This window comes from Carcharodon carcharias, chromosome 17 (genome assembly GCF_017639515.1).
Source record: "Carcharodon carcharias isolate sCarCar2 chromosome 17, sCarCar2.pri, whole genome shotgun sequence".
In the NCBI taxonomy this organism is placed as follows: domain Eukaryota; kingdom Metazoa; phylum Chordata; class Chondrichthyes; order Lamniformes; family Lamnidae; genus Carcharodon; species Carcharodon carcharias.
Genome location: NC_054483.1, coordinates 31,261,687 through 31,276,217, shown reverse-complemented (window position 1 = coordinate 31,276,217; position 14,531 = coordinate 31,261,687). Strand labels below are relative to the sequence as shown.

Below are 14,531 nucleotides of genomic sequence, written 5' to 3'. Positions count from 1 at the left end.
CACACCACCACCGCAATGATCTTGGTGGGTCAAGTGGTAGAAGATACAACAATCAGGCATGAGGTTTCATTTAAGGGAAAGGGTCATCACCCCTCAGCCAGCTTATCATTATGCAGTGATCCACAATAAGTTCATGGACGACAAAGGCCTTGTTCACAGGTGAAGAAACACTTTTGAGGAAGGTGCCTCGAGGGAGATGATCTGCCAGCAGAATCCACAGGGTCAGCACTGGAAGGGGTGAGTTAGACAGGAAGAAGATTGGCAAGGTTAACCCTCAGTGGGTATACTGCAGGGACAAGAAGTCTGAGAGACAGGGTAAGTGGATTTGCAACTCATCACAAGCCACTGCTGAGCACTTGATGAGCCCTTCAGAGGATATGAAGAGAGGCAAAGAGGGAAGCTGCATCTTATAAGACAGGGAGAAAAACCTGGATGCAACTCCAAAGGAAGGTTTTATTCCTACCTCAGGAATGCCAGGGTACTAACAACGAAGAGAAAATAGACTAAATGCCAGTCATGGTGTGAAGATGAAGCACTGAACTGTTCCTGCCTACAAAATGCAGCTCTTTGGAAATACAGGCAATAACGATGAAGGGCAGAAAGGGGGCTCGAAGACAGCAGGGGGGGTTAACGGGGGAGGGGAGTTCAGAGACGGGGGAGGGGAGCTCAGAGATGGGAGAAGGCGAACAGGGCCCTCGAAGTGGGTGAGGCTCAGAGACAGACTGGGGGGGGCGGTATTAGAGAGGGAAGGGAGTGCTCAGAAAAAAGCTGTTTGAGTAGGCAGATTGTTGCAAACATCAGCGTCAGGCCCTACGTCACAGTCTACAGTCTCTGTCACAAACCCCATCTCACAACATGGGTAGAATGAACCAGGAAAAGACAATGCAATTGTCACCCTGTTTTTGCCTGCCTTTCACTTATTCATGTGCTTCCCTTGCTGCCAAACTTAAGCCTGTACCTGTGTAGGCTGCACCTGGACTTTCAGTGCATTCCACTTCACTGAGTGACTGGGGTTGTACACAGCTTTCACCAGCACTCGCTCCCCAGCCTGGGGCATCCGTCCCTTCACCACACTGCAATACAAAGACACAGAGATCAGAACTCTTCCACATGCTGCTTAAACTGCTCAGTACTGCCAGCACACACGGCAGAGATGATCAGGAGATGGTTGGGATGGGGCACGGACTGCCAGGAATTCAGGCCACTGGCACCCCATTAAAGTTGCCAATCCTCATGTGAGCTATTTGATAATGGTGTGAATCACCAGCTGAGGTTAGCCCCGTGGTATCGCCTGTTCCAGCAATGAGGAGCAAGGTCTCAGGGGGGCACATTCTCCACTTTAAACCCAGAGGCACTGGGGCAAACTGTGGCACAGGCTGGTGATCAAGCTTAGAGCAACTGTGATGTGAGGTGACTCTGTATCTGACAGGGCAGCAATATTTAACAGAGGCCTCTGTTAGCGCACTGTCTGCTGGTTCGCGCAACACTTACTTCAGATGGAACAACACTTCCTCATCAATGAAACCAAAGTAATCGTGAAGACTTGTGACTACTCCTGTGAACACACGCTGCTTCTGCGATTGGCCCGCCTGCCCGTGGCCCTGCCAATAGCAACAGAACCGGTGTCAGTATTATGGCAAGGGGCAGCAAATCTCCAGCTGGAGCCCCTAACAGGACAAGTGCACTACAAAATCTTTTCTATGTCAGCACCCCAACCCCTCCACAACTCTGTGGCACAATTCCATGTGCACCCTTCAGTGGAGGCCTGCTGTTCAACTGCCAGCCAGATATTCAACTGCAAAGACTTTCTAAGTGAGTCTCAAACTGCTCTCAGCTAAAGTCCCTGCATGTGTGGTTCCCAAGTTTAAAATTTATTTGGGACATATCTCAAAGACTCCATGAAATATTCTGCTGTTAATTCTTCATATAATTGCTAAGGGCAGACCCAATAAAGCTGCAATAGCTAATGCACAACTTAATGAACAATCTAGTTTTAATGTGATGCAGAGCGGACACTGAGTCAAACTTTATGGGTGTGAAGGATCCAACTCCACCAGCCAAAAACAGCATGGTCATTCTTCTCGTGTCCTAGCCAATATTTATCCCAAAAGTAACACGACCATAAAACATGAACTCATCGTTCATGTCACCTGTGTGTTGTGACATCTAGCTGCCCACAAAAGATTTGTTACATTCTGAAAGCAGACTGAACTTATAAGCAATTCACTGGCTATAAAGTTCTTCAGTATATCCTGAGGACTTGACAGTGCAATTCTGAAGCAATTTCTTTACAACGACATGCATTAGTCTAACACTTTTAACAAAGTAAAATGCTTCAAGATGCTTGACAGGACTGTAATCAAATAGAACGTAACTGATATCAAGACAGGTTTAGGCAGAAGAGCTAGGTAATAAGAAGCTTCTGCAAAGAAGATAGAAAGTCCAGAAGTTTAGGGAGAGAATTCCAGAGCTTAGGACCTAGGTAGTTGAAGGCATCGCCCCTGGTAAGGGAAATGGAATGGGGGGTGGGCGAGAGACCAGAGTTGAAGGAGCGCAGGAATCTTGGAAGGTTATCGGGGCTGGATGAGGTCAGATAGATGAGGAAGGGGTAAGGCCATGGAGGGATGTGAACAAGAGATCGAGAATTTGAAAAGTGCAGCAGAGGTTTGGGTGAGCTGCAGTTAGAGAGGGTGAAAGATGGGAAGCTGGATAATGCAGTTTGGAATAGTTGAGCCTGGAGGTAACAAAAGTATGGAGGAGTATTTCAGCAGGTGAGCTAAGGCAGGGATGGGGTGGCAGAAGCACAATGAGATGAAAGTAGATGATCTCTGTGACAAAGAGGATATAGAGTTCGAATCACAGCTCAAATATCAAACTCAATCTAGTTATCACACTTTGATGCAACTATTATTAACTTGCAAATTATCTGAGAGCTACATGCTTTGACTGAAATGTTGTCTGACTTCAAGGATTCAATTTAGTTCTGCTCCTCAGCGAGTGCTTTAATGTGACTGTAGCACTTGGCACAGTGAAGACAATCAGACCTATGTCCTTATGAAAAGGAAACACAACAGGTTAGTCAGCATCTGTCAGGGAACTGGCAAGCTCAAAGACAAAGGCATCTTAGTCAGGCAGGAAGTTAAAAACACAGATCTGAGCTGTTGAATGGAAAAGGAGGAACTGAATGAGAAGATGGGGAGATCACCTATTTCTACTCTGCCCAGGGTAAAAGCATTCTCAAGAAGTTATTATACCAGAGAGTTTGATGGCCCAAAATCAGTTCCTCACAACTTAGTAAACACAAAGACCCAAGAAAATGGAAAGATAGCTTGAAGTTCAAGTGGAAAATCAGATCTTTTCATTCATCCAGAGACCACTCCATTTTCACCAGAAAGACTGTCTCCACATTTAATCTGCCACTAGGGCACGTGGGGCAACTCAACAAGTCCAGTGCTCGCGAACCTGAATGGGCTACTGAAACAGTCCAGTGCACTAAGATAAATTCATTCACAAAATGCCAGAAATAAACACCACTCTCCAACATTACCCTCCATCTCAGAGTGACACCACTCTCCAACATTCCCTCCTCAGAGTGACTGCCCTCTCCAACATTTCCCTCCACCTCCGAGTGACTTTACTCACCAAAATTCCCCTCCACCTCCGAGTGACACCACTCTCCAACATTCCCTCCACCTCAGAGTGACACCACTCTCCAACATTACCCTCCTCAGAGTGACTGCCCTCTCCAACATTTCCCTCCACCTCCGAGTGACTTTACTCACCATCATTCCCCTCCACCTCCGAGTGACACCACTCTCCAACATTCCCTCCACCTCCGAGTGACAGCACTCTCCAACATTACCCTCCACCTCAGAGTGACACCACCCTCCAACATTCCCTCCTCAGAGTGACTGCACTCTCCAACATTTCCCTCCACCTCCGAGTGACTTTACTCACCAACACTCCCCTCCACCTCCGAGTGACACCACTCTCCAACATTCCCTCCTCAGAGTGACACTACTCTCCAATATTCCCTCCTCAGTGACTGCACTCACCAACATTCCCCTCCACCTCTGAGTGACACGACTCTCCAACATTCCCTCCTCAGAGTGACAGCACTCTCCAACATTTCCCTCCACCTCCGAGTGACTTTACTCACCAACATTCCCCTCCACCTCAGAGTGACGCCACTCTCCAACATTCCCTCCTCAGAGTGACAGCACTCTCCAACATTTCTTCACCTCAGAATGACATCACTCACCAAGGTTCCCCTCCACTTCAGTGACATCACTCAGCAACATTCCCCTCCACCTCAGAGTGACAGATCTCACCCTCATTCCCCTCCACCTCAGAGTGACAGATCTCACCCACATTCCCCTCCACCTCAGAGTAACAGCACTCCCCATCATTCCCCTTCACCTCAGAGTGACAGCACCCACCAACATTACCCTGTGCCTCAGAGTGACGCTACTCTCCAACATTGCCCTCCACCTCCGAGTGACACCTCTCCAACATTCCCTCCACCTCCGAGTGACACCACTCTCCAACATTGCCCTCCACCTCCAAGTGACACCTCTCCAACATTCCCTCCACCTCCGAGTGACAGCACTCTCCAACATTACCCTCCACCTCAGACTGACACCACCCTCCAACATTCCCTCCTGAGTGACTGCACTCTCCAACATTTCCCTCCACCTCCGAGTGACTTTACTCACCATTTCCCTCCACCTCCAAGTGGCAGCACTCTCCAACATTCCCGCCTCAGAGTGACACTACTCTCCAACATTCCCTCCTCAGTGACTGCACTCACCAACATTCCCCTCCACCTCCAAGTGGCAGCACTATCCAACATTCCCACCTCAGAGTGACACTACTCTCCAACATTCCCTCCTCAGTGACCGCACTCACCAACATTCCCCTCCACCTCCAAGTGACACCACTCTCCAACATTCCCTCCTCAGAGTGACACTACTCTCCAACATTCCCTCCTCAGTGACTGCACTCACCAACATTCCCCTCCACCTCTGAGTGACACCACTCTCCAACATTCCCTCCTCAGAGTGACACTACTCTCCAACATTCCCTCCTCAGAGTGACACCACTCTCCAACATTCCCTCCTCAGAGTGACTGCACTCTCCAACATTTCCCTCCACCTCCGAGTGACTTTACTCACCAACATTCCCCTCCACCTCAGAGTGACGCCACTCTCCAATATTTCTTCACCTCAGAATGACATCACTCAGCAACATTGCCCTCCACCTCAGAGTGACAGCACTCACCCACATTCCCCTCCAACTCAAAGTGACGGACCTCACCAAGATTCCCCTCCATCTCGGAGTAACAGCACTCACCATCATTCCCCTCCATCTCAGAGTGACAGCACTCACCATCATTCCCCTCCATCTCAGAGTGACGGACCTCACCCACATTCCCCTCCACCTCAGAGTAACAGCACCCACCAACATTACCCTGTGCCTCAGAGTGACGCTACTCTCCAACATTGCCCTCCACCTCTGAGTGACTTCACTCAGCAACATTCCCCTCCACCTCTGAGTGACAGCACTCTCCAACATTCCCTCCTCAGAGTGACAGGACTCCTCATCATTCCCTCCACCTCAGAGTGACAGACCTCACCAACATTCCCCTCCGCCTCAGAGTGTCGGTGCTCCCCAACATTACTCGACCTTCCCGCCCTCAAGTTATAGTAATGTGTCCATTGTGCAGTGATTACCTGTAGCAGTGCCTGTTGTAAGGATGGAGGCCCAGGTCCCAGCAGCGACTGTTGCTGGCCGCCATGAACACCTACGAGAAAGAACACAGGCTTCAATCTCAGTTACAATTGTGAACTTTACACACAAAACCCTGGGTTGGGCCCTGAATCTTTCAAGGGGCTTTGCTGGAGGCTGGGGGAAGACGGTGGGTATGTGCAGGGACCACCCTGCTCTCCAGAAACCAAAGCATGTTAGCACTCACATGAACTGGTCCACACAATACCATGTGAAGAGCTTCTCTATTGATAATCCTGTGCTATAGTTTGTGATCTTATTGAACAGCTCAGTGTCCACACCTTAGTTTCCATACCTAACAACTGTTCCATATTCATAGTGGACAGATACAGGAGCAGTCATTCTGCCAAAGAGAATAGGGCATGACATCAGTAGCATCAGAGCAGGAAATGAGAGATTAGGTGCAGTAATGTTGCAGGCCGTGGCCTGTGGATGGGATGGGTGAGGAGCCAGGAAGGGAGCACTGGGTCTGATCCAGGGGCCACAATATGGAGGACAGCAGCAAGGAAGGGAGAGCCCAGTGGCTGAGGATGGCAGGATAAAGGCCGGAAGGAAAAGCCCGAGGCCGTAGCAGGGAGGGCCCGGAAACTGGGCCTGAGGACCGGGGGCAGCTCAGGGTTGAGAGGTGAATGAGAAATGAGGAAGAGGAGGTCAGAATGGATTGGTGGTGATCTAAGTGTGAGGAACATTTTGATATGATGAATGAAGAATACTAACAGCAGTTCATAAAATAGCAGACTCACTCGGTGACTACATACCTGCCTTGGTCGCAGACTGAAACTGATTGCCCCACATTGATCTCGTCTATTCTCCTCACCAACTAAGAACACAATGTCGTCCTTGAGGAGCTCGTGTCCCGATTCAGCTGAAAGTCACCTGAGAAATAACATGAATTACAGACAGTTCACACACTTGAATCTGGATGACACTGACAATCTGTTCTCCAATCAGCATTTAGGGCAACGCAATTCACTCAATAAATGACCAGTGAACCTGGTCAGTTAAGATCATGTGAAAGAAACAGAGCTGTGCCCATCTCATCTATACCTGAATGAAAAGCATACATTGCACTGACGTGCACTGACACTGACATTGTGTCTAATCGCAACTGTGATCACCTCGACATGGCTCCCCTCAGGGACATGACAGCAATAATCCAAGTGCCAGAAACAGTGCAGAGAAGCGGCAATGTTCGAGGAAACGTGACAAAAGGTTGAAACTTTACCACCTTGAGAGAACGCTCTGCTTGCCCACAGTCCAAGGTAGACAGCATCATCACATACATGGTCATAGCCATGGTCAGGAGGGCACTTGGCATCTTTACCATGCCCAGCAGCCAGACCCCAGCCATGTTGCTCTGACACATAGGGAGAGGTGCAGCAAGAACCCCATCACAATCATCACCTGAGAATGGATCAACATGGAGCTACGAGACATCTGGAGCAAGCTTTCCCTGCTCCAACCTCAGACTTACCCACTGAGAGGTGGCTTAGAGCCCACTTGAGGCCTCCAGCAGGACGCGACTTCAAAAAGCAAAAATTCCTAGAAAGTCAGTGAGATAGGGAGAAAGTTAAAAAGTAGGATCTCTGGACTACTCCCAGCACCATGCACTGGTGACAGCAAAGGTAGGAAGATATTGAGGATCAATGTGTGGTTTAAAGAATGGTGCAGGAGGGAAGGCTTCAGATTCTTGGGGCATTGGGATCAGTTCTGGGGCAGGAGGCACCAATTCAAAATGGACGGGTTGCACTTCAACAGGGCTGGGTCCAATGTCCTTGCATGAGCTTGACTAAGGTGGCTTCAAATTAAATTGGCAGGGGGGGGTGTGCACCAGCTTATAAAAGTAGAAAAGAGGAATAAGGTGCATAGAGTAAGGGTGTTGAACAGTACTGGAGACACGTGGAGTAGGATGGTGAGTTCCAAGCACAAACAGTTGAATGAAAATGATGGAAACATGGCTTAAAATGGTGAGAACTGGGCAGTTCATACTTAAGGATACAAAGCGGATAGAATAGATGGAGAAGGAAGAAAGTGAAATGGGGTGGCTGTACTGATTAGGGCAAAGATTGTTGTGTTGAAAAAGGAGGATGTCCTTGAGGGGCAAGAACAGAATCCATTTAGTTCGAGTTGAGTACCCAAAAAGGGTTTGAGCACATGGATGGGAATATTCCCCAGGCTTTCAAATAGTGAGAGAGAGAAAGAGGAACAAATCTGCAGGAAAAATCACAAAGGTGCACAACTCTCCAGTAGTGATATCAGGGGATTTTAATGTGTTAGAGTAAAGGGTAAGGAGGGGGTAAAGCTTCTGAAATGTGTTCAGAACTTCCTTTATAGGACTTTTTCAGTGCAACTAGAAAGGAGGCATCGCTTTATCAGCTGCTGGGAAATGAGGAAGGCCAAGTGCCAGTGGGGCAACACTTGGTTAAGAGTAATCATTGTATCAAAAGGTTTGGGTTTGTAAGGGACAAGAGCAAGGAACAACCTCGAGGTAAAGGTCTAAATTGGAAGAGAGCTCACATCAATGGGATGACAGTGGATCCAGCCAGGCTGAAATGGAAGTAAAGACTGACAGGGAAAACTAACAGAACAATGGGTGATTTTTAAGGAGATGTTTCAGATACAGGCTCGGGATGTTCCAACAAAGATGAATGGTGGAGGAACTAAAAGATCATAAGCAATAGCAGGAATTGACCATCTGGTCCACCGAGCCTGCCCCACCAACCAATAAGATCATGGCTGCTGTGATTGTGGCCAGAACTTCACTTTGCTGTCATAATCCTGGACTCCTTTGTAGATCAAAAATCTATTTACCTCAGCATTGAATACATTCAATGACCCAGCATACGCCACTCTCAGTTGAAGAGAATCCCAAAGACTAAAGACCTTCAGAGATAAAACTCCTCCTCATCTACTGAAAGGCATATGGTATCTTAGGTTTTATTAATAGGGGCATTGTGTACAAGGAGCTCATGTTGAACTTGTATAAGACACTAGTTAGGCCTCATCTGGAGTACCACGCCCAGTTCTGGGCACCATACTTGGGGAAGGATGCGCTGGTGAAAGTACAGGGGAGATTCACAAGAATGATTCCAGGGATGAAAAACTGTAGCTACGAGGATAAATTGGAGAATTTGGGACTCTTTTCCTTGGAGGAAAGAAGGCTGAGAGTAGTGTTGATAGAGGTATTCAAGATCTTGAGGGGTAAATTGTAGAAACCGTTCCCACTCAAGAGAGCATCAAGAACTAGAGGGCACAGATTTAAAATAATTGGCAAAAGGAGTAAAAGTGACATGCGGAAAATTTTTTTCACCCAAAGGGTGGTTGGAATCTGGAACAAACCATGAGAGGGTGGTGGAGGCTGCTTTGATCAAAGTATTCAAAAGGGAATTGGATTGCACTCTGGAGAGTGTGTGCAGGATTACAGGGATGTGGAACTAGGTAGAATGCTCTTTTAGAGAGCCAATTGCAGACTCAATGGGCTGAATAGCTTCCTTCTGCACGGTAAAGATTCTGTCCTGGTCTAAAATGGGAGGCTCCTTCTTTTTAAACCATGTCCGTTGGTTCTAGATTCCCCGAGGGGAAACATTGTCCCAACCTCTCCCCTGTCAAGTCCCCTCAGAATCTTATATGTTTTAATAAGATCACGTCTCATTATTCCAAAATCCAATGAGTATAGGACCAACCTGCTCAACCTTCCCTCAAAAGACAACTCTTTCATCCCAGAATTCAGCCAAGCGAACCTTCTCTGAACAGCTTCCAATGCAAGTATTTCCCTCAAGTAGCCTCATTTTTGCCCCACGATTGTGCATTTGCCAAATATTTTCCCACTCTCTCAACTGATTTACATCCCTTTGCAGACTTTGTATCCTCTTCACAACTTGCTTACCGAACCATCTTTGTATTGTCAGCAAATCTGGCGATAATACAATCAGTTCTTTCTGCCAAGTCAGGAATATAGATTGTAAATAGTTGAGGTCCCAGCACTGATCCCTGCAGCACTACACTAGTTTGTTTGCCAACCTGAAAATGACCCATTTATCCCAACTCTTTTTCACGTTTGTTGGCCAATCCTCTATCTATGCAAATAAAAAGCACCCCAATCACCATCTTGGCTGTGGTACCTAAACTTTGCTGCACTGTCCATCGTCTTTCAATTTGATAGCATCCTTAATTTCGTCAGGTACGGATGGTGAGTCCTTCCTAATGCAATATATCTTTGTAGAGTGAGGAAATATCCCCCTAAATATCTGCCACTGCTTATCTACCGTCTTACCTTTGAACCTCCTTTCCAATTTAGCCAACTCTCTCTTCACATCCTTGCAATGGCCTTGATTTAACTTGAAGACTCCAGCTTCAAAGCCACATTTCTCACTCTCAAACACAATGTGAAATTCCTGCTTACCTGGAGAACTCTTCACGATGAGGTCATTAATTAACCCCAACTCATGACACATGGCCAGGTCTAAAACAGCCTTTCTCTGGTTGAGTCCAGAACATATTGATCGAAGAAACTGTCCTGAATACACTCCACTAACTCATCCTCCTGGCTACCATTTGCCAATTTCATTCATCCAATCTACATGAAGATTTAAATCTCCTATGATTAGTGAGTACCCTTCTGGCAAGCCCCACTGCTTTTTCATGTGTACTGTCCTCCAGTGTCGATGTCAGGGGGCCTAAGAAGTACTCGCACCAGTGACTTCTTTCCTTTGTTATATCTTACCTCCACCCAGTCTGATTCTACATCCAGGGCTCCTTGGATACTGAGGGGGAAATTGAGAATAATGATGAAATAACAGGTGATGCACGTTAGGGGAATTCTTCAAGCGAGAACCAGGTCAAATACAATAAGTTAAGTGAAGTGTAGAAGGAAATTAGTCTGGCAAGGAGCGAGTGTGAGAATAGAAGGATGGTTAATCTAAGAGTCTCTGGAGGCAGTAAACGGTTAATAAGATGGATGATGATGGGGGGGCGAGATTCTGGACAAAGGAGGTGATTCGGGCTTCGGGGTGTTTCCTGAGGAAGAGGCAGCAAGTCCTGGGGAGATTGACGGAGAGACGGGTGATGCTCTGAAAGGGGCCATTATGTAGACGCTGTGACTCAGGCAAGCGGGCTGGCGGCCTCTTTCTGTTCTGGGCTCCGAGGGTTGAAGGCCCCGGACCTGAGGCCGCGGTCTCTCCGCTTCCCGCGCTCTTTCCCCGGGTGCGGGTCTGCGGCGAGGCCGAGGCTTTTGGGGTGGGTGGGGGGGTGCCTCAGCTCCTGATTCGGAGCGAAGGCGCCCCGTCCTCCCTCTCGCTCTGGCCTCTGGGCCTCCGGCCGCGGGCCTGGGCCGGGACACCTACCGTAGACGATCCACCGCCTCGCTCGCCGCCCGCTCCCGCTGGAGGACTCTGCCAAGGCCGAGGAGTGTGCGCTGCGCCAAGCGGAACCTGCCGCGGCAGCGCCTCCCTCCGGCCTGGAGGTCCAGCCAAAACTGGTCCTCCTGCAGCACCCCCACCTGGCGGCGCCTGTCGGTATTGCAGGGGTCAGCGCAATAAGATAGACAACTCATTCAGAACACACAACACAAACGACACAGGTCAATTCAAAAAGAAACACATACAAATTTTTATAAATAATACAAAGTAATAACAACAGTGCTGCAACAGACACATAAGTGCTCACAAAGATGTTATTAACGCTTAACATTCCCATTGCAATTCATTTGAGCAGCAAAGAACCTCATCGATTTGACCAACGGTTTGCTACAATATTAGTGTCTTCATGTGATGATGAACAGTCTGATCCCCTTGTGCTTTATCCCAGAACTCTGCCTCCACTGCTTTTCACTCTGACAACAGAATGCAGCCTTCCTGCCCACCACTTCATCTGGACAAAGACCACAGCACAGATAAGAGAGTCATGGAACAAAAACAAAAATAGCCGGAAAAACTCAGCAGGTCTGGCAGCATCTGCAGAGAGGGACACAGTTAGCATTTCGTGTCCATATGACTCTCCATCAGAACTAAAGAGAAAAAGAAATGTGGTGAAATATAAGCTGGTTGAGGGGGATGGGACAGGAAGAGCTGGATAGGGGGCCAGTGATAGGTGGAGGCAAAGAACAGGTTGCCAAAGATGTCATAGACAAAAGGTCAAAGAGGTGTTGACGGTGGTGATATTATCTAAGGAATGTGCTAATAGATTACATTAAGGGTAGAAAGCAGGACGAGCAAGGTACAGATAGCCCTAGTGGTGGTGGGGGTGGGGTGGGGGAGGGAAACAAAATAGGCTAAAAGGTGGAGATAAAACAATGGATGGAAATAAATTTTAAAAATAATAATAGAAATAGGTGGGGAAAGAAAAATACATATATAAAAAATATATATAATAATTATGATTAAAAAAAGGGGTGAGGATGGAGTAGAGAGTTCATGATCTAAAATTGTTGAACTCAATATTCAGTCCGGAAGGCTGAAAAGTGCCTAGTCAGAAGATGAGGTGCTGTTCCTCCAGTTTGCGTTGAGCTTCACTGGAACAATGCAACAAGCCAAGGAAGAACATGTGGGCATGAGAGCAGGGTGGTGTGTTGAAATGGCAAGTGACAGGGAGGTCTGGGTAATGCTTACGGACAGACCGAGGGTGTTCTGCAAAGCGGTCACCCAGTCTGCGTTTGGTCTCTCCAATGTAGAGGAAACCGCATTGGGAGCAACGAATGCAGTAGACTAAATTGAGGGAAGTGCAAGTGAAATGCTGCTTCACTTGAAAGGAGTGTTTGGGCCCTTGGATAGTGAGGAGGGGGGAAGTAAAGGGGCAGATGTTGCACCTTCTGCAGTTGCATGGGAAGGTGCCGTGGGAGGGGGTTGAGGTGTAGGGGGTGATGGAGAAGTGGGCCAGGGTGTCCCGGAGGGAACAATCCCTGCGGTTTGCCGATAGGGGGGTGAAGGAAAGATGTGTTTGGTGGTGGCATCATGCTGGAGTTGGTGGAAATGGCAGAGGATGATCCTTTGAATGCGGAGGCTGGTGGGGTGATAAGTGAGGACAAGGGGGCCCTATCATGGTTCTGGGAGCGAGAGGAAGGTGTGAGGGCGGATGCGCGGGAGATGGGCCAGACACGGTTGAGGGCCCTGTCAACCACCGTGGGTGGGTGGAAAACCTCGTTTAAGGAAGAAGGAAGACATGTCAGAGGAACTGTTTTTGAAAGTGGCATCATCAGAACAGATGCGACGGAGGCGAAGGAACTGAGAGAATGGGATGGAGTCCTTACAGGAAGCAGGGTGTGAGGAGCTGTAGTCGAGGTAGCTGTGGGAGTCGGTAGGCTTGAAATGAATATTGGTGGACAGTCTGTCAACAGAAATTGAGACAGAGAGGTCAAGGAAGAGAAGGGAAGTGTCAGTGAAGGACCATGTGAAAGTGATGGAGGGGTGGAAATTGGAAGCAAAATTAATAAATTTTTCCAGGTCCAGACGAGAGCATGAAGCAGCACTGAAACAGTCATCAATGTACCGGAGAAAGAGCTGTGGTAGGGGTCCTGAGTAGGACTGGAAGAAGGAATGTTCCACATACCCCATAAAGAGACAGGCATAACTGGGGCCCATGCGGGTACCCATAGCCACATCTTTTATTTGGAGGAAGTGAGACGAGTTTAAGGAGAAATTTTTCAGTGTGAGAACAAGTTCAGCCAGGTGGAGGAGAGTAGTGGTGGATGGGGATTGTTTGGGCCTCTGTTCGAGGAAGAAGCGGAGAACCATCAGACCATCCTGGTGGGGGATGGAGGTGTAGAGGGATTGGACATCCATGGTGAAGAGGAGGCGGTTGGGGCCAGGGAACTGGAAATTGTTGATATGACGTAGGGTGTCAGAGGAATCACGGATGTAGGTGGGAAGGGACTGGACAAGGGGAGAGAGAATGGAGTCAAGATAGCAAGAAATGAGTTCCGTGGGGCAGGAACCGGCTGACACGATCGGTCTGCTGGGACAGTCCTGTTTGTTGATTTTGGGAAGGAGGTAGAAGCGGGCCATCAGAGGTTGGGAGATTATGAGGTTGGAAGCTGTGGAGGGAAGATCTCCAGAGGAGATAAGGTCAATAACAGTCCTGGAAACAATGGCTTGATGTTCAGTGGTGGGGTCATGGTCCAGGGGGAGGTAGGAGGAAGTGTCTGCGAATTGACGCTCATCCTCTGTGAGGTAGAGGTCAGTACACTAGACAACAACAGCACCACCCTTGTCAGCAGGTTTGATGACAAAGTCAGGGTTGGACCTGAGAGAACGGAGTGCAGCAAGTTCAGAAGGAGATAGGTTAGAGTGGGTGAGAGGAGCAGAGAAATTGAGATGACTGATGTCAGGCCGACAGTTCTCAATGAAAAGATCAAGAGCAGGTAAGAGTCCAGAGGGAGGGGTCCAGGTGGAGGGAGAAGAGGGTCATGGAGTCATTTATAGTACAGAAGGAGGCCATTTGGTCCATTAAGACCATAAGGTGTTGGATAATCCTCAACTCCACTTTTCTGCTTTTTCCACATAACCCTTGATTCCCTTACTGATTAAAAATCTGTCTGTCTATCTCAGCCTTGAATATACTTAATGACCCAGCCTCTACAGCCCTCTGCAGTAAAGAACTCCACAGATTCATTACCCTCTGAGAGAAGAAATTCCTCCTCATCTCTCTTTTAAATAGGCGACCGCTTACTCTAAGCTTATGCCCCCTGGTCTTAGACTCTCCCACAAGATCAAACAACCTCTCAGCATCTACACTGTCAAGCCCCCTAAGAA

General features: G+C 48.2%; 1 protein-coding gene across 3 annotated transcripts in view; it reads right to left on the bottom strand.

The window, feature by feature from the left end:
- The window catches only part of LOC121289823 (cell division cycle and apoptosis regulator protein 1-like), a 52,473-nt gene extending 41,244 nt beyond the window's left edge, over nt 1-11,229 (bottom strand). The window contains exons 1-5 of one of the 3 annotated variants that reach the window (XM_041209698.1): nt 11,130-11,229; nt 6,546-6,663; nt 5,733-5,803; nt 1,492-1,601; nt 959-1,073 (exon numbers count right to left, since the gene is read on the bottom strand). In XM_041209698.1, the coding sequence (XP_041065632.1) occupies nt 959-1,073; nt 1,492-1,601; nt 5,733-5,803; nt 6,546-6,582 (333 nt within the window). In that variant the 5' untranslated portion in view covers nt 6,583-6,663; nt 11,130-11,229. Of the gene's footprint in view, nt 1-958; nt 1,074-1,491; nt 1,602-5,732; nt 5,804-6,545; nt 6,664-7,261; nt 7,314-11,129 lie in introns of those variants that run through there. The other 2 variants (XM_041209699.1, XM_041209700.1) reach the window with 2 other exon arrangements.
- Nucleotides 11,230-14,531: the final 3,302 nt, after the last annotated feature.